The 22,442-nt window shown below is 39.6% G+C and overlaps 2 protein-coding genes across 8 annotated transcripts in view; one reads left to right on the forward strand and one right to left on the reverse strand.

Moving 5' to 3' along the window:
- Positions 1 to 205: 205 nt before the first annotated feature.
- lyrm1 (LYR motif containing 1) lies at positions 206 to 16,862 on the forward strand. 7 transcript variants are annotated; one of them, XM_060840455.1, is made up of 9 exons: positions 206 to 337; positions 506 to 579; positions 3,729 to 3,890; positions 6,252 to 6,312; positions 6,414 to 6,445; positions 9,591 to 9,700; positions 10,753 to 10,904; positions 13,045 to 13,178; positions 16,518 to 16,862. In XM_060840455.1, exons 1-7 carry the CDS (start codon positions 331 to 333, stop codon positions 10,772 to 10,774), a joined length of 468 nt encoding a protein of 155 aa, XP_060696438.1. In that variant the 5' UTR covers positions 206 to 330; the 3' UTR covers positions 10,775 to 10,904; positions 13,045 to 13,178; positions 16,518 to 16,862. The 7 variants fall into 7 exon arrangements, with proteins under 7 accessions (XP_060696438.1, XP_060696437.1, XP_060696436.1 ...); XM_060840454.1 differs by lacking the exon at positions 16,518 to 16,862 and adding an exon at positions 14,511 to 15,450; XM_060840453.1 differs by lacking the exon at positions 16,518 to 16,862 and having other exon boundaries at positions 13,045 to 15,450.
- dnah3 (dynein axonemal heavy chain 3) overlaps positions 10,726 to 22,442 on the reverse strand; it is a 187,519-nt gene continuing 175,802 nt past the window's right edge. The window contains exons 56-60 of the mRNA XM_060840939.1: positions 18,542 to 18,709; positions 14,566 to 14,708; positions 12,709 to 12,913; positions 11,484 to 11,621; positions 10,726 to 11,140 (exon numbers count right to left, since the gene is read on the reverse strand). Coding sequence (XP_060696922.1) covers positions 10,787 to 11,140; positions 11,484 to 11,621; positions 12,709 to 12,913; positions 14,566 to 14,708; positions 18,542 to 18,709 — 1,008 coding nt within the window. The 3' untranslated portion in view covers positions 10,726 to 10,786. The remainder of the gene's footprint in view (positions 11,141 to 11,483; positions 11,622 to 12,708; positions 12,914 to 14,565; positions 14,709 to 18,541; positions 18,710 to 22,442) is intronic.

Below are 22,442 nucleotides of genomic sequence, written 5' to 3' on the forward strand. Positions count from 1 at the left end.
TCACCGCCCCTCCACTGGTGGGCGGAGTTGAGAGAAATGCGCGTCCCCATGGCTTTCCTCATCCTCCCCCCATCGCAGCTGGGCGGAGATGAGAGAAATGCGCGTGCGCAAATTGATAAGGTCCGGGATCCTGGCCGGTTGTGTGTGTGGAAAATGAAGAGGATGTGGAGCGCGCCCTTCGTGGGAAGGAAGGAGGTGCGCAAGCGCAGATCGTCCGGTCGCGGGGAGGGTGAGCCGCATGCGCAGTGCTCGTACAGGGCGGTTTTCCGTTGGGCTTCCTCGTTGCCGCCTCACGGTAGTGACACTGCCGCCTACTCCTCCCTCTGTCTAATGTCAGGTATATTCCGCTCTTTTATCTATCCCTGTCGTCCTGTGGTAATGGCCGAGTCCCAGAACCGAATGTAACATTTTTGTTTATTTCCTGGCGGGTGACTCGGTCTCCGCCCGACGGGCAGTTTGGAAATACTCCACGTCTTTAATTCTGTTTTAAAAATCGCAAAATCAGGAAGACGACGAGCGGGAGTGGTCGGTGTGTCCGACAGGAGAGTGAACTGCGGGCGGATGCTTCATCGGAAAAAGGTGAGGGTTACCCACACTCCCCCCTTTCTTCCCGCACCCCCCCTTTCTTCCCCCACCCCCGCACTCCCCCCTTTCTTCCCCCACCCCCGCACTCCCCCCTTTCTTCCCCCACCCCCGCACCCCCCCTTTCTTCCACCCCCGCACCCCCCCTTTCTTCCCCCACCCCTGCCCCCGCACCCCCCCCTTTCTTCCCCCCCCGCACCCCCCCTGTCTTCCCACCCCCGCACCCCCCCCTTTCTTCCCCCACCCCCGCACCCCCCCTTTCTTCCCCCACCCCCGCACCCCCCCCTTTCTTCCCCCCCCGCACCCCCCCCTGTCTTCCCACCCCCGCACCCCCCCCTTTCTTCCCCCCCCGCACCCCCCCCTGTCTTCCCACCCCCGCACTCCCCCCTTTCTTCCCACCCCCGCACCCCCCCCTTTCTTCCCCCACCCCCGCACCCCCCCTTTCTTCCCCCACCCCCGCACCCCCCCCTTTCTTCCCCCCCCGCACCCCCCCTTTCTTCCCCCACCCCCGCACTCCCACCTTTCTTCCCCCACCCCTGCCCCCGCACTCCCCCTTTCTTCCCCCCCCCGCACCCCCCCTTTCTTCCCCCCCCGCACCCCCCCTTTCTTCCCCCCCCCGCACCCCCCCCTTTCTTCCCCCCCCGCACCCCCCCTTTCTTCCCCCCCCGCACCCCCCCTTTCTTCCCACCCCCGCACCCCCCCTTTCTTCCCACCCCCGCACCCCCCCCTTTCTTCCCACCCCCGCACCCCCCCCTTTCTTCCCACCCCCGCACCCCCCCCTTTCTTCCCACCCCCGCACCCCCCCCTTTCTTCCCACCCCCGCACCCCCCCCTTTCTTCCCACCCCCGCACCCCCCCCTTTCTTCCCACCCCCGCACCCCCCCCTTTCTTCCCACCCCCGCACCCCCCCTTTCTTCCCACCCCCGCACCCCCCCCTTTCTTCCCACCCCCGCACCCCCCCCTTTCTTCCCACCCCCGCACCCCCCCCTTTCTTCCCACCCCCGCACCCCCCCCTTTCTTCCCCCCCTTTCTTCCCACCCCCCCCTTTCTTCCCACCCCCCCCTTTCTTCCCACCCCCCCCTTTCTTCCCACCCCCCCCTTTCTTCCCACCCCCCCCTTTCTTCCCACCCCCCCCTTTCTTCCCACCCCCCCCCTTTCTTCCCACCCCCCCCCTTTTACCTCCCCCTCCCCGATATATTGCTCCACAGATAAATGCTGGTATAAATATCTTCCTTTCAAGGGTGACAAAATCTAGACAAGTTGAGCTAGTCTCAGTGTATTCTTCTGAATATTTCTCCTCTGCAGTGAATCTTCATCTCTGCTATCTAATTCAATGACTTGCATTTGTATACTGTACTGCCTGTAACCTTGGCTTCACAGCAGTCTAATCAGATAAATGTTGATAAGTGTCAAAGAAGGAGACAGGTCAGATAATCAAAAGCTTGATTGAGATAGATATTAAGAACCACCTCCAAGGAGGGGAGAGAGAGGGGAAGTTTGGAAATTCCAGAACTGCAACATTGACAATTGAAGTCATGACTTTGAACAGTGGGGCAAAGGCACTTGAAGGCATGCAATTATTCAAGGCTGGAGGAAATTACTGTGCTATAAAAGAGAGATTTGAACTCGACAATTAAAATTTATCTTGTGCTGGGTAAAGGGGTAAGTTAGTGAGTACACCAGTTGGTAGGTAGTTTACCTAGTGTAAGGACAGTAGAGTTCCAGTGAGTTTGGGTTTGTGCATAAGCAGTATCTGCACAAGCAGTCAGCACAGATTATGGACATACACTGCAATTTTTCAAAGTCATAGATGTTTTTTCTGCAGCAAATTATTTATCCCAAAGTTTGTTTTTTTTTGGATATTGTCTGTTATGTGTGAAATCCAATATTAGCACAACAAATCTTAACATTTCATACTATGGTAACTATTAAATGCTTTTCCTCCTGACCAGTATAGTCATGTTTCCAAATCAGGGCACTATCCTTTGCTGACTACCCAGAATTTAAATGTCATCATTCGGTGAAGTAATCCAGTAACATTTTTCTCCAGTTTTGCAGCACCACTGTAGGCACTTACTCTGTCAGGCTTGTCCTCTTTCCTCCACCTTGCGATTACCTGAGGCCTATGATCGAGAGGAAGTTAGACACCTTCAAGCCATCAAACTGACTCAAGAAATTTGATTGGAATTGGTGGTTCACCAGATGCCACAAATACATGCAAAGAAATGTTTTAACTTTGTATGCTTGTTTGAGAGTAGTTCAATTTCTGGTTTGAAAAAAAGAGTTAGAGCTAAATCTTAGTTCTTTTGTCTAAGTCTAAGTTGTAAGGCAACAGTAATGTGAGCCTTGTATCTTTGGTTGAAGGGGAAAAATGCAAAAACACAAGGGAAGGTAGGGATGTCATGAGCATCCCGGTGGGCTCAGTGTATGACCTCTATGACAGCAAGTGAAAAGTCCAGAGATGCAGCATGGTCTGGTCCGTGATTACAAAGATAGTTGCGATGCAGGTCATGATACAGCATTGAAGTGCAGGAAAACCTCTGCAAATGAATTGGAGATGTGTCTTGAAGGTTTTTTTTAGGCTAGTACACGTCGGGTGCCAATGACCATGAATATCGCTGTGTGTGGATAGTACCCAAGTTGTTGGTGCCCAATTTCCAACACTGAGGTTGTTTCAAGCAAGTGGTGACTTGAATTCACCAGGTGCTAGCTCTGGATTCTTTGTCAGAATTTCTCAAAATTTGGCTTTGTTGGGTGAGCTTGATAAGCTGGGAGTCTAAATATTAATGAAGCTATTGTGCTGTTAAACAAGCAATAATGACCATTTAGTTAGCATCTTGACATGGTCTGGAAAGAATCTTGCCACACCTCTTGTGACAAACCTAAAAGATGAAACAAGATGATCTCAATATTGAAATGGGCGTTCTGCACTTGTTGCCTGATTTCAACCGCTGGTGTCAACATAGCCCAAATCACTCGGATCTCTGTCAGATTTCACCCATGAATTCTGTTTATCACAAATTCAGTGTAATTGATTATGTGCCTGTTTGTACTTCACATAACCTTTCCCCCACCCTGTTGCACTTAACTTTCGGTGTAATTTTCCGAATCATTGTTGTAGTTTTACGTATTTCCTCTTCAATTCAGCAGATGACATTAGCAACAAGATGTGAGGTGCTTGGTCTTTATCGAAGAATTTTCAGAATAGCAAGAACATGGCAGTCACTATCGGGACAAACAGAGGACACTTTGAAAGAAAAAGATTACATCATCACAGAAGCCAGAACATTGTTCAAAAAAAATAAAAATGTAAGTCTCAATCTTTTAATTCATGCATGTTTACTGCATTTATATATATATTAAAGTTATAATGTAATAGGTTTTGAGCAAATTATTTTTCTTTTCTCGTCCAATCATTATTCCCTTTGACCCTGTAAATCCAGGCCTTCCGTCATTAAATCTCCTCTGTCTTCCGCCCAAGTCACAGACCTCTCTTTGTTCCTTATCTCACTCACGCCTCCAACTTCTAAATATCTATCAGAGATTAATCTCAGGTTGAGTATTCCTACTGGAGGTTTAATTCTAGACTGTTTTGCCAGTTTCTGCTCAAATGTGCAATTATTTTACTATTTTGACACTCAAGGTCACTTTAAAGTGACTCATGTAACCTGGTCATTTAGCTTAGTTGGAACAATGTTGTAGCACCAGCAGTGGGGTCCCTACATCTGAGCTATGAGGTCTGGGTTCAAGTCCCACCTGCTTCAGAAGTGTGTAGTAACATCTCTGAACATGCTCATTGAAAACAAAAATCTCTCTTTCTAAATTGATTGCTGTCCATTGTCTTGGGTTTTTACATAGGTAAAAACAATGACTGCAGATGCTGGAAACCAGTTTCTGGATCAGTGGTGCTGGAAGAGCACAGCAGTTCAGGCAGCATCCAACGAGCAGCGAAATCAACGTTTTGGGCAAAAGCCCTTCCTGATGAAGGGCTTTTGCCCGAAACGTCGATTTCGCTGCTCGTTGGATGCTGCCTGAACTGCTGTGCTCTTTCAGCACCACTGATCCAGAAATTGGGTTTTTACATGTTCTGTCATTATTTCAAAACAAAGAACTGTCCATGCTGGAGATCTGAAGTAAAAACAGAAATCACTGGCAAAGTTTAGCTAATCTGACAGCATCTGTGGGAGAAAGCAAGAATGAACATTTCAAGACTAGTGACTAATCATCGGAACTACTGTTTATATATCTTACTAGCCTGGGGAGAATTTCCTATACTCAATTTCAAACTAATCCTTACTCTGATGTTGTAGTCCTTTAGCCACAGTTTGATTCTAAATCTTGAACACTTCCTCGAGTTGGATAATGCTGATAATAGTTTAATGTATAAAAGTTGTCAAACTAAATTTGTTAATTATGCTTCACAATTCAATCCATCTCAATTTTATCCATTTCTGAGACTTTCATCCCTCAGCTACCTTCTTTCTCTCTCCAGGATGAGCTATGGATATGCATTACAGGCTTAATGACTTCTGCAAACACCTGGATTATGCTACCTTCTCTCCAAGCCTGCAGAATGATTCCTGTTCTGTTCTCCATTTCTTTTTTGCATCTGCTCTCACAATACCATCTTCCCTATTGTATGGTTGCTTAATGATGAAGCAGAATTATCTAATCTACTGACAATACAAACTGCACATTCTATTCACAGGAAATAGATTCAGTATTAAGAATTTTTGACAATCATGCACAAAATGCTGCTATTAACATGTGGCCACAATTCAGCCTTAATAATGTAGGCATGCTGTTCACCCATGCTTTCAGATGTCTACTAGCAGAAGATAAATAGATAAGAGCAAGAGCCTTAAATCTTTTTTTTCTCTACCCTGTTTTGAGTTTTTACCAAGCTCCTGACCTTGAATGGTATGGATATTGAAGTCTAATGTGATATGAATTCTAATTTTTACTTTAATGGGCATTTATATATTCTCTGTAGCACAGAAATACAGTCCAAGGCACTTCACTGAAAGGTGACTCTACAAAAATAGATAGAGCCAAAGAAGCAGCTTTTAGGAATATGGAAGCAGAAGTTTTGATTAAATCAGTAGTGAAAGGGAGGATCTGGGAAAGAAAATGTCAAAAGTTTAGAGGACAAGGAAACTGCACACTACTAGCACAGTCATAATGATTGTCTTGTGCTTTGGTTAGAGCTATTTCCATTTGGTAAAAATGATGTGACTATTCATTTAATTCCTAATCAATAGCGAGGCCACACTACAGGAGTAATACATTTCATTAATCTTTGTGCTGGATGATCTCTGAATCAAAATTTCTACACTTATGTGTTGTCTGCTCTGTACCTGATGATCAGCAGTTCCTTAAGCCTGAAGTGAGTGCATTACAATATTTAAAGTTTGAATTGTAAGTAGTGGTAGCTTAATGTTTACTCAAAGGCAAACACTACAGGTGCTAGAAATCTGAAATAAAAACAGGTCTGGCAGAATCTGGAGACCAAAACAATTAACACTTCAAGTTGATGATCTGTCATCAGACACACACCGCTGTCTTTTTTTCACTCCATGAATACTGTATTTCTATGTATTTTCAATTGTTACTTGTTTGTAATGTTTTGTTTTTTTAATTACCTGCAATGTTATTAGACTTCTTTTCTAGTTAACAGATACAGAAGCAATTAAAATCTGCATACAGGAATGTCAAACAAGGATAGAAATGGGTAAGAATCACCTTAAGAATTTATCAATACTTGTAATTTCTTACACAAGTAACTTACAGGGTCTAGTGTTTGTTTTTGAATTACCTTAATTTCTTTTGCAGGACTACATTACAGAATTCCATATCCCAGACCAGTAAGTTACCACCTTTACATTGAAACAAGTTCTAAAATTTCTTTGCTCAATAAATTAACAGCTGAGCTTTAGAGGTGACTGATCATCCTTGACATCTAGGCTATATTTGACTGCTTGTAGCATCAAGGAGCTGTAGCAAAATTCAAGTCAATGGGAGTTATGGAGAAAACTCTCCGATTTTGAGTTATACCGCAGAAAGGAAGATATTTAACATAAAAGATTAATTGTCTCAGTCTCAAGACCTCTCTACAGAAATTCCTAAGAGTAATGGCCTAGGCCCAATCATGTTCAACTAATCTATCAATTAGTTTCCACTCATCATACGATCAGAAGTGGGGATGTTCATTATTGATTGTAAGGTTTGATTCCATGACTATGACATTGTCAGGCTGTTGCTTGACACCTTTTCCCAATTTCATAGGAAGGACTTTACAGGGTAAATGTGGTTTACTTTGCTGCTGTTTCCGATGTCTAAATTGATGTTGGGGTGACGTTCATTCAGTTTCATCCCTTCTCTTAGATTTTGTAGTGTATGATAAAACTGCATGGCTAGGTCTTTAACCTCAAAGACAACCAAATTGCTATGGATCTGAAGCCAGATCTGTTAAGGAAAATTGATTTTGTACCATAGAGGATATTAGTGCATCAGATGGATTTCTCCAGTAATCAACAATGGTTTCATTGTTGCTTTTAATTCCATATTTATTAATTTAATTGTGCCATGGTCGGATTCAAACCTATTTCTTTAATGTATTAGACTCTCTCTCCAATGACATTTCTGCTGTGCCACCACCTCCCCTTATAATAGATTAAGTTTCCAGCAGAGGAACTTGGGTGATTGGGTTTGATGTTATACAGAATACTGTTATGTGGAAAATCTTTTGCTTTAAGTATTTACAATGGCTGCAAAAATTAGCAAAAGAAGTGTAATCAGATACCGAATTATCAGCTAGCTCTTCACGTTCAGACCAGTGTAATGAATAAGTGCTTATTTAAAATAAAACCTTTTTTTAATAAAACTAAGGTTGAATGGAGTTATAAAAATTAAAATGTGTTATTGGTTAAATTTGGTGGTCGCTGCTGAAAATGTTGCTGGTTAAAGCACAGCAGGTCAGGCAGCATCCAAGGAACAGGAAATTTGACATTTCGGGCCGGAGCCCTTCATCAGGAAAAAGGGCTCCGGCCCGAAATGTCAAATTTCCTGTTCCTTGGATGCTGCCTGACCTGCTGTGCTTTAACCAGCAACACATTTTCAGCTCTGATCTCCAGCATCTGCAGACCTCACTTTTTACTCGTAAATTTGGTGGTCTAATGCTACCAGGAAGAAAACTGTTTTGTCAGAGGAGTGGTCAGAGTTGGGCTATAACACGGTAGGCCCAATTTTCTGACTTGCTCCTGTTGAGTAATATTTCTTGGAAACACTGAAAATACCATTAATTCTTAAGCACATGTGCTGATTTGAAATTACAGCCTGGAAACAAAAGACTACAAGGTGAGGAAAAATAAAATTAGTTGTATCTTTGAAATTGGACTGCCTCAGAATCAGGCCTGTGGACTACAGGAGATTGAGGGTCCTGGCCTGTCTCCTTTTGCTGAGACTACACTTCATTAGTGTCTCGTAACGATTCTCTTGCACTAAACCACTTGTTAATAAGTGGTGACTTTTTAAAATGAGCTTCAAAATTGGGAATGAGACAAGCATGTTTTACACACCAATACCAGACAATGAATTATGCAGCAAACAAAAAACAAATAAAGTAGTTTTATTGTAAATGATTAGTATATGATACAATCCTTTCTCTGTTCATAAACATCCCACTGGGGGAACAACTCAGCTCTTTTTACATTTCAGAAATGCAGCCACCAATTATCCAATTAACAAAACTCAGCTTACTTTTAAATTTTGAAAAATGTTTTTAAAAATATAATGAACCTATTTAGTGATGTTATGACATCTGTCCAGAGTAGGCAGGCCTTGAACCCTTATTCTGGTTCACAAGAATGTAACCAATGAGCCCTTACCACAAGAGCCCTTAAGTGTTCAGCTTTCTCTTTTCTTTAATAGTTCTAAAAGGGTGAATTTTGAGACTGTGTCTTCAGCTCCATTCAGTCTGATGATGTCAAATGGATTGAAGTGGGGATAGAAGAAAACATCTCAAGATCTTGTAGAGTGCAGATTTATATCCATAGGTCTCCTTATGGACTTAGTTTTAATGTCAAATAAACTCATGTAGATGATTTTAATCAACTTGTTCAGAAATGTTATCTAGGCTTTCTGAACATGCCTTCGCGTACAGCTTAAGGATGCCTCCGTGAAATGTCTGTCAACGCTGTGACAGCATGGTAGACCCTTAGTACTGCTGTGTCTACTAACGTGCAGCCATGATTACATACTCAAATTTTGAACTTGCTGTCTTGTGAGCCTAAGACAAACATTGAGCCGTACCTAATTCTTCAGAACTCAGATCCTTTTCTTTGTAGAACTACCATTAATTGCTCGTTTCAAGAATTAAACAAATAAATTGCAAGAAATGCCCACCAGTGTCAATTTTACAATAACAAAAAGAATTAAAGGAAAAAGAGACTACGGTCTAAATCAAAATGAAGGTGGAGTTAATGCATTCCAGCCCACATGGTGCCCACTTCGGTCTGTGCTTTGAGTTTTGGTGGAAACAATGTGCTCGCTCTATAAGGACCCCTGGACACAAACAGAACTCCGCTTTTTTTTTAAACCCACCACCAAACCACCCAATTGACAATTTTTTAAAAAATGAATTACTGGATTCAAAGCCTTAACTGTTTCTCTCTCTGTGGATACTTGCGTTTCTATTGAGTTTCACCAGAATTTTGTTTGTTTCAAATTTCCAGCATCCACAGTTTGCTTTTATTTGAGCCAGGAGGTTTGGATTCAAGGCCCATCTGTTCCAGAAATGTCACAACACATCTGAACATCTTAAAAAAGAAAGTCTGTTTGACCTGCCTTTCTAACTCTGATGCAGTAATGTCCATCAAACCATACATGCTAAAGCTGCCAGATTACAGGGTGTCAGATAAGGAAGGTTCAGCCTGTATTTTTGAATTTGACTGCAATGCAACATTGAGATATAGATTGACATCATACCTTTAACCTTCTTATTATTTACAGATACATTTGCCTCCTATGGGACTTGCTGATAAAAAGGGACGTAAATTTAAACTGCAAGAAAGGCTGAGGAAAATTGCTAAACCAGTTTATCTACAATCACACGAGGAGATGTAATGGTGGCTGGGATCATATACTTTTAAACTGTTTTCTTTGATCACGTGAATATGATTTACTGCTTGTGGTTTATATTGTACTTTTATTTCTGGAAGTAAAATTTCTGTTCTGAAAAGAAAATGGCCTCCAGCAAACTGTTTTTGAATCAGGAAGTTTGTACAATTATTAGAATGTAGAAAATCCTGAAACAAAATTTTTCAACATTTATTTAATGTTGAAAAGTTTTCAATGCAAAAGCATATAGGGTTCTTGTAGCACAGTGATAATATCCTTCCTCTGAGCTAGAAGGCTCGTCAGAGATGTTCTTACACACCTCTAAACACATTGTTTAAAGAATATCTAAGAAACATTTTGATACATTGACCAAAGAACAATTTCCTGTGCTATACTATTTTGCCTGAGCACTTCTGGGCCTCTAATATGTGAGTAGTATAGTGCAGTGGAGAAGCAAATCTGTTACTGAGGATTTGCAATATTACTTTTGGGTCAGTTTCCTTGAGGCTCCATATTTTGTGCAATACATCCTCAAAAATCAGTGTTATCACTAGGTTGTAGTACTTTGACTTTTATTTCCCCTCAGTGCTTCAATTTTATTCATTCTTAGGGCATGAGCACCATTGGCAATGCCAGCATTTATTCATGTCCCTGGTAGCCTGTGAGACAGCGGATCTTAATGTTGAAGTCCAAGCATCAAAGTCCCCACAATGCTGTTAGAAGCTGAAGGCTTCAAGTGTGACTGTAGCAGTTGCTGCCATGATGAAAATCTGCTGACCTCTGATTCATTAACTGCTCTCTGGTTAGGTTCAGTTTTTGGATTAGAACTTGTGGGAAACTTGAAGCTGTCCAGATAATTGCCTGATTGCTTCCCAGCCAAAGAAGGGAAAGGAAAGGACAGGACTGTACAGTACGGTGTTGTAACTCATTCATCTGACTCGTGATTTTTGTCAAACACAAATCATTTTATTTCATTATCATTACTTTATATATCAGAGTAATGAACAGTGTACAAAAGATGCTTTCTGACATAATATTTACTTCTACTTTCCAGTTTTCAAGGTGAATATACCTGATCAATTCTCCTTTTAATCATCCAACTGGCAAAGAGCTGCCACACCACGATTTATCCAATGCTGTTCTGCTTTATCTGAAGAAAGCTCTATTGAAAGTACATAATTTGTTGAATGGCCAGTTGTGGATAAGGTACCTCTGCGTGCACTAGTTTTGTACACTGGACAGAAATAGACATTCTGATGCAGAAATGTTGCACTCACTCCTGGTTTAAGCCAGATAATGGGCATAGAATCAAATAAAATTTTAGGTAATGACTCCCCAATGACCATATTTTCTCTATCCCAGCGAGCACCTTCCAAAAACAGACCCTTAACATAAGCGCCATCTTTTGGCTTTTTGTGCATGTCATTTTCTTCTTTCATGACCTAGAAAATGTGAGAGAAACAAGTCTAAGGTAATATGATTCTGTAAAACTTAAGCCATTTTGGCTACATGCCAAGGATAACAATCTTGCATAAGAAAAAGAACACTTGAATGCAAAGAAAAATACGTTTGCTGAATACTTTAAAAAACATTTTTTGAAGAGGGATGCGAAGATTAGATATAAACTTGATCAAAACTGTAAAGGATCAAATATCCTATTAGTATGTATTACCTAAGTTTATAATAGAAAGTGATTCAAGCAAGGATTCCGTCTTGGAGAAATAATTTGAGGGAAAAATATAGAAGGAAAGGGAAGGAGAAGCCTAGAGCAAGAACAATGCTTACCTCAAATTCAAACCCAATGTGATCAATGGGTATGGTATATTTTCTTGCATAATTCTGAGAGACACCAGTCAAAAAAGATTGAGTAAAATAGAATCCAGATAACCAAAATACATTGGGTGGTCCTTTATTAATCCATTCCTGTTTATGAAAGACATTAATAAGTTGGTGGTATTATGACATTTATATCAAATAACAACTTCCATTAATTAATGTCTTACTATTCACATGCTCTTTTATGCACAATGGAAACATTCCATCCTTTATTTTTAAATGTCACTGGTTCAGCACATTGATCAACATTTGAAACCAATTCATGGCGAAAATCTAACCCATCAATGTTTAACCAAAAATTTATTCTGAACTGCACTTCCTAAAACTCAAATTGTCATCAAATAATAGTTACTCTCATTTATCCAGGATGTTTCAGCAACAAATTAATTCAGCTTGTTGCATTTCAATCCAGCAATTATTCCAATCCAGTTCTCCTATTATTACTATTTATTATCAGAATAAATTTAAACAAATATATAGAAACCAAAACAAAGACCTGTAATTAATAACTTTCTAAAGAAAATCAAGTAGAATCTTGATGAGGAAGATTCCCACCATTTCTATTCTTGCCAAAAGTTCCCAGTGATTTTGGAAATTCATGATATTTCAGATTGAAATGGGCTAGTTTGACTTTTTTCTCCTAGGGTCAAGTAAAATGCACAATGGATAAAAAGCGGTTTGTAATTTCTTTGCTGTCTTATCTCATATCCGCAACATAATTTTCAATATGATTCTGGGATTACAATTAATATTCAGTATTTTATGCAAATTATTTGTTGTGCACAACAAAGGAACAATGTATAACTATATTCTAGTGAATAAAATAAAATCACTGCACATACTGGAAGTCTGAAACAAAATGTTAGAGACACTCACCAAATCTGGCAGCATTTTAGAAAGAGAAACACAGATAACAATTCATTTGATTCCTTCAGAACAATATTCTAGCAATGTTGAAGTCATATTTGAATCATCAAATTTGGCCAACAACAGATAATAAATTTATCTTAAAATATTCCAGCATGTAGACAACTTGTAATGAATTCATGTTTATGATCGTGTTTTCTCTTGAGATAGCCAGCAATATAAAATAATTATTACAACTCAACATATAAAGGTAGAAGTCTTCACTCATTCACGACATTGTGCTATAGGTTTAATAAATATATGGTACCTGGAAAAAATGTAACCTCACAAGAAGATCTGCCACATAACTGCCAAGGGGTTTCAGAGACGGGTAGGATTTGGCTGCCCACATGGATGGAACTTTTCCCACCAGCATGCTATCAAACACATTCTCGAGTTCAGCAGACATTACCACAAGTCCCTTAATGGCCTTCCGTATGTTTATGAGACTGCTGCGTACAACTTGAGTGAGTCTGAAAGAGAAATTATAGTAGTATGTAGAATGTTTTCATAAATGTCATTAAAAATTTGGTGTATTCTCATTAAACAATTCATAACAGAATCCGTTCTTAAAATTTTCCAAATTTCTTTACATCCATTTCAGATGCTGCATCTCATCACCATTCTCGGGAAATATTTGGACAAATTGAAGAGGATGGTGTAACGGACCTTCTCACTTTCCTTGGTACCTGAGGAACAGTATTCCTCAAGATAACAGAAGAAAAATCATCTTTCAAAGTCAGTATTGCCTCTGCCAACCGTAGCGTAATATCCTTGAAGTTACTCCCCTCAATCAGCACAGTTAAAACCTCTTAAGAGTACATTGGTTATAGATAAATTCAAATAGCACGCAAGTCAGAGATATTTGCATCCATGTTAATTATATTCCTGTATGAAGATGGGGGGTGGTGTGGAGCAGTTCCACCTGCTAGCTGGGAAACACAAGCTGTGTCTTGTCTTTGGGAAGGTCTATCACATGCCACTGATGCATTTAACTGAAAACACCAGAGATTGAAGTCCAGCTGACTGTAAACCACTGGCCAAAGGCTAGATACTTTTTGATTGGCAATGGAAGCCATGATTGCTGCTTTTACAATATCCACCCAATGCTCCAAGATCCTCGACTACCCAGGCCATACGAAGGAGACATCAAGGTGGGATTTATAGGCAGGAAGTCAGCAGCAACATGGATGTGTTGGTCTTGGCAAACCACATCCCACTTGCCAATATCACATCTTTCAGTCATGAAGAGAGTGCCCTTCCCCTCTCCCAGAAGTACGCAAGCAAATTTGTTTGGGTTCGTTTATTTTCTCTGCAAACCAGCTGTCAGTCCTGCTTTTGGGTAAATCAAACGACAGTGGCATCAGACATTAAAATGGACGTTAATTAGCAACAGGACAGGGAGGCCATCCATGATACTTTCCACCATTGACTTAATCTGGATGGAAGTGACAAGGTAGAGGGATCCTTTTCTCTTGCCTAATTAAAAGCTCCTAACCACCACCATTGAGGAAAATGCCATTATCTATAATGAAAGTTAACAATCTCAAAAGCTTCTATGTTGAGCCAAGAGGGTTATGACTGCTCCTGTAGATCTCACCAGGATGTTCACAGCCTTATTTGTTCTAGAACATGTCCCCTCTATTTCCTATAAAATCACTTACGTGCAAGTGACTGGTTGGCCAGGGCTAACCACTCTGACAAATGTAAATTTCTCTGATTTTTGAACTCTACATTCAGAAAACAAATCAGCATCTAATATTTATAATGACCACTGCTGTTACTGATGAATTAATTCCCTAGTGTGATTTCCCATTGCCTTAAAATTCCACAATTAGCCTATGTTCTGAACAGCTCATCTGTAATTTTTGAACTGATAACTTTAACATTTACTCAGATTATTTCTATATGTTTGTATTGTGGAGTGCATATAAAGGATAAATGTGAATCAAATCGCTCTGATTACCGTAGAACCTCTAAAAGGTTGTTTGGGTTGGTGAGGATTCTTTACTCATAAGGAATGGCTGCACCTTGATTTCAACCTTTAATTAATACTGCATTAAATTTCAGATTGAAACTCTCCTGAATGTATTTTGTTATACAGAAAACACATTTTGTTGCACACCTGTTGAATCTGATAAGTTCTTGTCTGAGGACTGTATTCATCGACTCCTCGTACACTACCGGATATTTTACCATCACGTCTTCCAAATTAAAGTCATCAGGTAGTTTGGACATGATGTCTGCAGCCAAGTCTTCAACAACCTCCTGAAATTATTATACAGATTCATGAAAAGAAGTTTTTCTGATTTCACTCAATGTGACTAACAGTTTTTTTAAAACTATTTTTGAACTTCACCAAAAGAAAACAAGATATTGAGGCTTTTGTCTTGCACTCATCAGAATTAAGGCACATGAAACAGACTTGAGAAAAGGGACACTGTTTTTTATCAGAAGAGAGTACTGATTTGTTGGGCCATTATAGATACTGAAATGCATAGGTAGGTACATTCTGATTAGCTAAGGCATTGCCATAGGGATGTGTCACAAAGCTTTTATTCTAAAAGCTGTTCCTTGGCACAAGGAGACTCCGTCCTTGATTTATTTCAGAGGTGTAATAAACCAGGCTGGGGTCCGATCAGACTGGTACAGAAACGAAAAGGGTTTTGAGAGGCTTTTTGTTTATATGTAAACAGATGAGACTTCAGCCCAAAGTGGTCATGTTTTAGAAGTGACCTGTAGAATGTAAGGGGAGTGGTCAGCTCTCTAACTGAGCAGTTTTGTTCAGTCCAGAACTGATTGGGAGTTCAACAGTGAGCCGTGCAGAAACAATCTCTCTGTCTCTCTGCCCTTCTAACTCCAAACTGTAATCATCTGTTCAATAATTTGTATTTGTTTCTAAGGGGGTTTGCTTATGGGGACTGTTGTGTGTATTCGGAACAGCATAATTAAGTCTAGTTTGGATAGAATGAGTTCTATAAGGGATCTTTATTCTGTTCTTTGTGTAATCTTGTGAATAAACTTTTGTCTGTTTTAAAACCTGATAGTCAACCTAGCTACCTCACTCCTGGTAATTTTCACTGTACACTTACACATTGTAAAGTTATGGTCTGGGCTTCCTGTTTAAGAATGTTTTGAGTGGTCGGGCCTAGCCCATAACAGATGGAACAGACATTGGTTGTCTCAATTATGCATTTGTTTTGAAAAAGGTGCAATGTGTGGTTTTTCCCAGTTTTTCAAGATTGTGTGCCTTGGGCAGCCCATACTGTTCTTTGTTCACCCTGAAAGCCTATACTGAACTAGGGGCATAAAAGCCATCCAGTAGAATAATGGTTACCCGCATGAGATTTTTTTTTCATTCATTCACAGGATGTGGGATCGCTGGGTGGTCCAGCAATTATTGTCCATCCATAATTGTTCCAGAGGGCAGGTAAAAGTCAGACATATTGTTGTGGGTCTGCAGTGTCATGAAGGCCAAACCAGATAATAATGGAAGATTTCCTTAGTGAAGGAGATAGGTTTTTCCCAACAATTGAATGATTACACGAACATCATTAGATTCTTAATTCCAGACATTTTGAATTCTGATTCAATTGCAGCAGTGAGATTTGAACCCAGGTCCCCAGAATGTTACTTGGATCTCTAGATTAATAACAATAATACCATAAGGTCAATTATTTCTCCATATATTGAGCAAAACCATGAACAGGCCAAAAGTATCACACATTGAGTAATTGGTATATGAATTTCAGTGCCAGTTGCATGTGAGGGCTGGATGTCCTAAAAACCGGTAAGATAGCTCCCCTTTGGATATTCGTATCAAGCAAGTTACCAACTGTAAAACAGTGTGGGACATTAGATTTGATTCTGCAATTAGACAACGTTTGCTACATAATCCTGAATGTGTAAGGAACAGCCAAAATTTACAATAGATATTTATTATCACGTGTACTTTTACATGAAAAATACAGTGAATACTTTTATATAAGTCACCCCAACGTGACACCTATATCAATGACAGAAGTCATATATAATATTTTTAAACATAAAATTAAGACCAAGTTCATCACTGTTCAGTTAACAGCTCCTGAGCTTGGGGAAAGCTGATTAAGGAATGATGGAGTACCCTGCAGATGCAGCCGGGATGAGACCAAGCAAGCTGTTGGAATACGAGATTTTCAGGCTTTGTATGGCACACTTGTCCATGCTGGTAACTACATATATTACTTTGGATCCTGTTCTTTGCAGGCAGAAACGTGAACATACACTGCTTGTTTCAATGCAACAAAATAGATAACCCCATTCTCTGGATTATTTCCCAGGGCAATGATTTAGCCATTTAATTAAAGCTTCGCCGTTAATCCTCAGTCATCGTTAATTGTTGCATTTTGCATGGCAACACTTGCACTTATCTCAGTCCACTTGCCAACCAATCAGAATTCTCATACAAAATAAATGTTATTTTGTATTTAATATTTCTTGTGAATTGTTTTGATGATTATAAGGTAGAAGGTCTTGACATAAATGTCTTTTTCTACCAATACCGAAGCTCTGTACTACAAGATGACCAACTATACTAAGGCTTTAGAAGGTTTCTTTACTCGAGAACAAGATGTTATCGGGCAATTTTAAGAACTAATTGGATAAGATAAATGGAAGGAGATGGTTTCCACTAGTAAAGGGGTCTCAATCAAAGAAGCATAAAGAACATAAGGTTAAATACAGGTCATTCAGAACAGTGAGCAAGAGAATCTTTGTTACCACAGAAACCACAAAGATGTGGAATTCAACTACAGGGGTTTCTGTCTGGGACAGAAACCATAATTCTAGTTTTGTAATCAATAGCAAAGCAAATGCACTCACTGCTGACTTGAAAACAGATTCACCGAGAGAACTAGTGATCTCTGTGTGGTGAGCGGTTTACTTCTTCTGCAGTTGATTATAGGATTCTTTAATGGGGATGCCAAGCATCAAGCTGGCCAATCACAATGAAGAATTATTTTTGGCAGGCAATTAGGTAATTAAAAGCACAATAAATCATTTTTTAAAAAGAATATCAGAAGTTAACTACTTGAAAATATGTGTTGGAATAATGTAGAAGTTGAAATATATTTTTCAATGCATTTTAATTATGAAAAAATGGTCGCTTAGATCACAGCTAAAAATCCAATTACATCTCATTCAACAAGGTTTAATGATTGTAACAGTGAAGCAGCAGCACTGGCTAAATTGTTCTTGAAGAACGAAAGTGGGATGGAGGAGATAAGTGTAATTATTCTTTTTCTAAAACATGAGAATAGGAAAAACTGAGTTCTTTCCAAATCAGATGGTTCTGGGGCAACTGTCCTGGATGCCTACAACACAGCCTCTGGCAAAGGGATGGCAGACTGCAACTTCAGGACTTCCATGTTACTTTGTGCTTGTACTAAACTTTTAAATTGCAGTCAGACTTAAGAGGGTTAATAACAGTGAACATGATCAAAACCTGCCAAATTCACACCCTTGCCAGCATTCAAGATAAGATTGAATAAGTGGATCAAAGGAAATATGACATAGATATGGGAACATATCAGATACATGTGAATAGGAATATCTCTCATGTCAACAGTAAATGTTATGCAAACCATTTAGGCCAAATTCACTGTTGTCATGTTGTAACTTATTTTGCACCTAAGGTGATTATTTTACCTATAGACCCCTGGACACTCTGTTGCATAGAAGTTGAATTTTTTTTTCAGGATGAACATTGTTGTATTTTTACCATTTAATTAACAGACTAAATTCTTAAAATGCTATAATGCATACATGATTCAAAGCATGCAGCATTTCTGAATGGGCTTATAAAGGAAATAGTGGAATAACATTGACAACTCAGAATTGCTATCCAAAACAAAAATGTAATTGATCCCTAAGTTCAAACCTTTACACTTCATTTCCAAACTAATAACTGGCTTATAAAAATATTTTACTGTAAACAGTTTTCAAATGTATTTTAAAATTTTAAAAACATTTAAAGTTGCTGCTTTTGTAATTTTAATATAAAAATGAAGGTTTAAAGTATTTAATCTTTGGTAATGCATCTTAAAATTGTATTAGCTTACCTGAGGTGATTTACCAGCACCGCCACTCTGTCTGGGAAGAGTTAGCAACACCCCATCAAAAAGCTGATTAGTCTCCTGGTTATCCTTTGTAATATCAGCATTTTCATGAAGTCCAAAGACCTCTGGATGAGCCACAGCTGGTAGAGTTCGTAAGTAGTCAATATATGACTGAAAATTGGAAATAAGGATAATTTAAAAAATGAGAATATTTTGATTAAGTGCATGTGGAACTCATGTTTCCATCTATAATTCACTTCCCCTCCATATATTTCTCCCCTTTAGGGCTTCTTCATACAGATGCTAGTTAGGATCAGAACTAAGCGGAGTGGGACTCATCTGCATGTTTCTCCACTTTTGATGTATAACTAAAACTGCCTTTTTAAGTGTAGATTTAGTATCAAAAGTAATAGATCAACTGGATAATATTGCTGATAATTCATACAGTAGTTACTGAAGAAAGTCATACAGCCCAAAGTGTCTGTGCTGACCTTCTGAAGTAACAATTCACTGAGTGTCACTCCCCCATTTTTTCCCCTGTAGTCCTGCAATTTTCTTCCTTTTCCAAATCCCTTTTGAAAGTCCCAGTTGACCCTGTTCCACTACACATACTGAGAATGCGATCAAGGCCCTAACCACTCACTGTGTGGAAATGTTTTTCCTCGTGTCTCCATTGCTGCCTCTGCTAGTTATCTTAAATCAGTACCCACTGTTTCTTGATTATTCCACCAGTCTGTTCATATCTACACTGTTCAGACCTCTTGTGAGTTTTAGTAACTTGATTAATTTTTTCAAGCTTCTGCAGAGGGACAATCCATGATTCTCCAAACTGCCTGTGTAACTGAAGTTCCTCATCCCTGGAACTCTCACTAATGTCTTCACAACTTTCTTCACTTGCAATGCGCCTGTTGAGGCCGAACCAGTGTTTTTCTTAGGAGTAATGTAACTTCTTTTTATTAAACAAGCTCTCACCCTATCCTTCAATGATTTATGAACATATGTATCCACATATTTCTTCCACACCTTTTAGAATCTCATAAGAACTAGGAGCAGGAGTAGGCCATCTTTGACCCTGATCCACCATTCAATAAGACCATGGCTGATCCTTTCGTGGCCTCAACTCCACTTACCCCCTGTCTCACCATAACACTTAATTCCTTTATTGTTCAAAAAAAAACTACCTTAGCTTCAAAACATTTACTGAAGTAGCATCAACTACTTCACTGGTCAGGGAATTCCATTGATTCCCAACCATCTGGGTGAAGAAATTCTTTCTCAATTCAGTCCTAAATCTGCTCCCCTTAATTTTGAGGCTATGCCCTCTTATCCTAGTTTCATCTGCCAGTGGAAACATCCTCTCTACGTCTAAGTATCTATTCCCTTTTTGTATGTTTCTATCCTTCCTCCCAGTGAATATAATCTCAGTCTATTCTGTCTCCCATAAGCCAACGCCCTCAATTCTGGAATTAACTGCCTCTGCACCCCCTCTAGTGCCAGTACATCCTTCCTCCCTTTATGTTTTATTATTTCTGCATTTCTCCTATCAAAATTATTCACTTCACACTTCTCTCATTACATTTCATCTGCCATTTGCCCATTCCACCAACCTTTTGAAGTTCTAGACCATTCTTCATGGTTCTTAATACTTCTTAGTTTCACATCATACATAATTATTGAAATTGGGTCCTGAACACCAAAGTCCAGATCATCAATATATCGGGGGGTCTAACAGTTATCCCTGGGAAACTCATTGATAAATCTTCCTCTAGTCCAAAAAGTTACTTTGCCGTTACTGTTTGTTTTCTGTCATTCAGTATCTGTGCTTCCACAGTCCCCTTCATTCCTTAAGTTGTAACTTTGTTCTCAAGTCTTTGTGAGGCTCTTTATTAAATGCCTTTTGGACATACATGTCAAAAAACTTAAGCAAGTTAGTTAAACTCAATGTACTATTAACCAATGCATTCTCGCATTCCTTAATCAAACTGCTTTTTCCCAAGTGATTTAATTTTGTCCTGATTTATTACTTCTAAAAGCTACCTCACTGAAAGAAAGTTTTTAACCCCTTGATTCCTTAAAGACTAAATGAGACTTAGGCAAAGAAACCTAAGTGTTTATTCATGCATGTATCTGAGGGATCAAAGGTACCGTACAGTGCTTCAATTTGCTGCAAGACAATGGTTTTATACTATTTAAACAGATAACAGTTTCCACTAAACAGTCATGCTTTTAGCATTTTTTGAGCAGATTTGTAGCTCAAGTTGATGATAAATATGTATCTGTAAATAGAGAGGCGGGACATACCACCAGCGCTCCACCGGAGACTCTCACTGATGATGTTACCTAGTCATTGTGATGGAATGTCTGAAAACAAACCTTCCAGCTCAGCGAACTGACTTACATACTTAGTCTCACGTTTATACACTCTTACCTCTATCCAATAGTATTCTATCTACTTACATTCCAAGATTGGATAATATAGCTACATATACTATCATATTCAATCTTGCATATGATTATAATATGCAATCAAATCATTACATGTTCACATTGATTGACTAAATATGCACTTTGTGATTATCAAAACGCTATACTGTCCTTTACCCCCTTTCACTGCCCGATCTGTAGATAGTCCACTCTTTCATTTGAGAGAGAGAACTGGTGGAGAGTTTAACCTGAAGGTCACCATGTGACCAGGTGAGATTAAGAAGATGGGACCTCAACTGGAACAGGAAGTGAGCCCACATTGTTGGCAATATTGTGCATGGCAAACTAGCCATTCAGCCAACTGAACTAAACCAACCTCATTCATAACATCTGGGCTGCTATGTGTGTTTAGGGATATCAGGTGATAAAAGTTAACTTCACAGCCTTGAGATAATTGAAACCAATCTTCATCTCACCTCCTTTGGAGAAAATAATAAAAATGACATGTATAAAGCACATTTGACAACCTCAGGATGTCCCAGAGCAATTAATAGCCAATGGAGTACTGTATTTTTAAACTAGTCGCTATTGTTAAAAACATGGCAGCCAATTTGTGCATCAGTAAATTCCACAAAGTGCTAATGAGACGAATTTTACTTTAGTGACATTGTCGTCATGAATATTTAAATGACCACTGAGGAAATTTTTCACTCTCTTCAACATAATCACATATAATCTGTAGGCAGTCAATCCATGTGACATTTTATAAATTCCTAGTTTGGAAATAGAACCAGTCTGACTCAAGATTGAATATATACAGACTCTAACCTCACACCTTTAATGCATTGTCTGAGCTGAGATGCAATCATTTTTTATTAAAACCTTAAGTTATCTCAGGAATGTGACTTGAAATAAGTTCTGGGATTTACATATTAATGAATTGAAACTTGCAACCCATTCTAAAAGATGAACGACTTAACAGTAATCTAGGTTTGTTCAACATATTACATCAGTCGTATGACACTATGATCTTTTGCTATAGATTCTGTGTTCTATCTATCCTCCTGTTCCACCAGCTACCTGACGAAGGAGCAGCACTCCAAAAGCTTGTGCTTCCAAATAAACCTGTTGGACTATAACCTGGTGTTGTGTGATATTTTACTTAGTCCATACAGACACTCACCCAAGACTGAAAGTGAACCTTGGTCCCTGGCACTGTGAGGCAGCAATGCTAACCACTGTGCCACCGTGGGATATTTTACATGCACCAGAGGAAGGAAAATAGACATCAGATTGATATCTCATTCAAATGTAAGCAACTCTGACAGTGAAGCTCTCCCTCAACACTGCACTAAATTTTGTGTTCAAGTCTCTACAGTGGCATCCAAACTCACAACCACTGATTAACTTACCCCCTCTCACCTTAAACCTATGCCTCTAGTATTTGACATCTCCACCCTGAGATAAAGACTCCCAATAC

Source organism: Hemiscyllium ocellatum, chromosome 20 (assembly GCF_020745735.1).
Source record: "Hemiscyllium ocellatum isolate sHemOce1 chromosome 20, sHemOce1.pat.X.cur, whole genome shotgun sequence".
In the NCBI taxonomy this organism is placed as follows: domain Eukaryota; kingdom Metazoa; phylum Chordata; class Chondrichthyes; order Orectolobiformes; family Hemiscylliidae; genus Hemiscyllium; species Hemiscyllium ocellatum.

Excerpts from the sequence above, each read along its gene's own strand:
- lyrm1 (XM_060840455.1), top strand. Across the intron at positions 580-3,728 it reads GGATGCTTCATCGGAAAAAG|CAGATGACATTAGCAACAAG; the intron begins GTGAGGGTTACC and ends TCTTCAATTCAG. Across the intron at positions 3,891-6,251 it reads TGTTCAAAAAAAATAAAAAT|TTAACAGATACAGAAGCAAT; the intron begins GTAAGTCTCAAT and ends CTTCTTTTCTAG.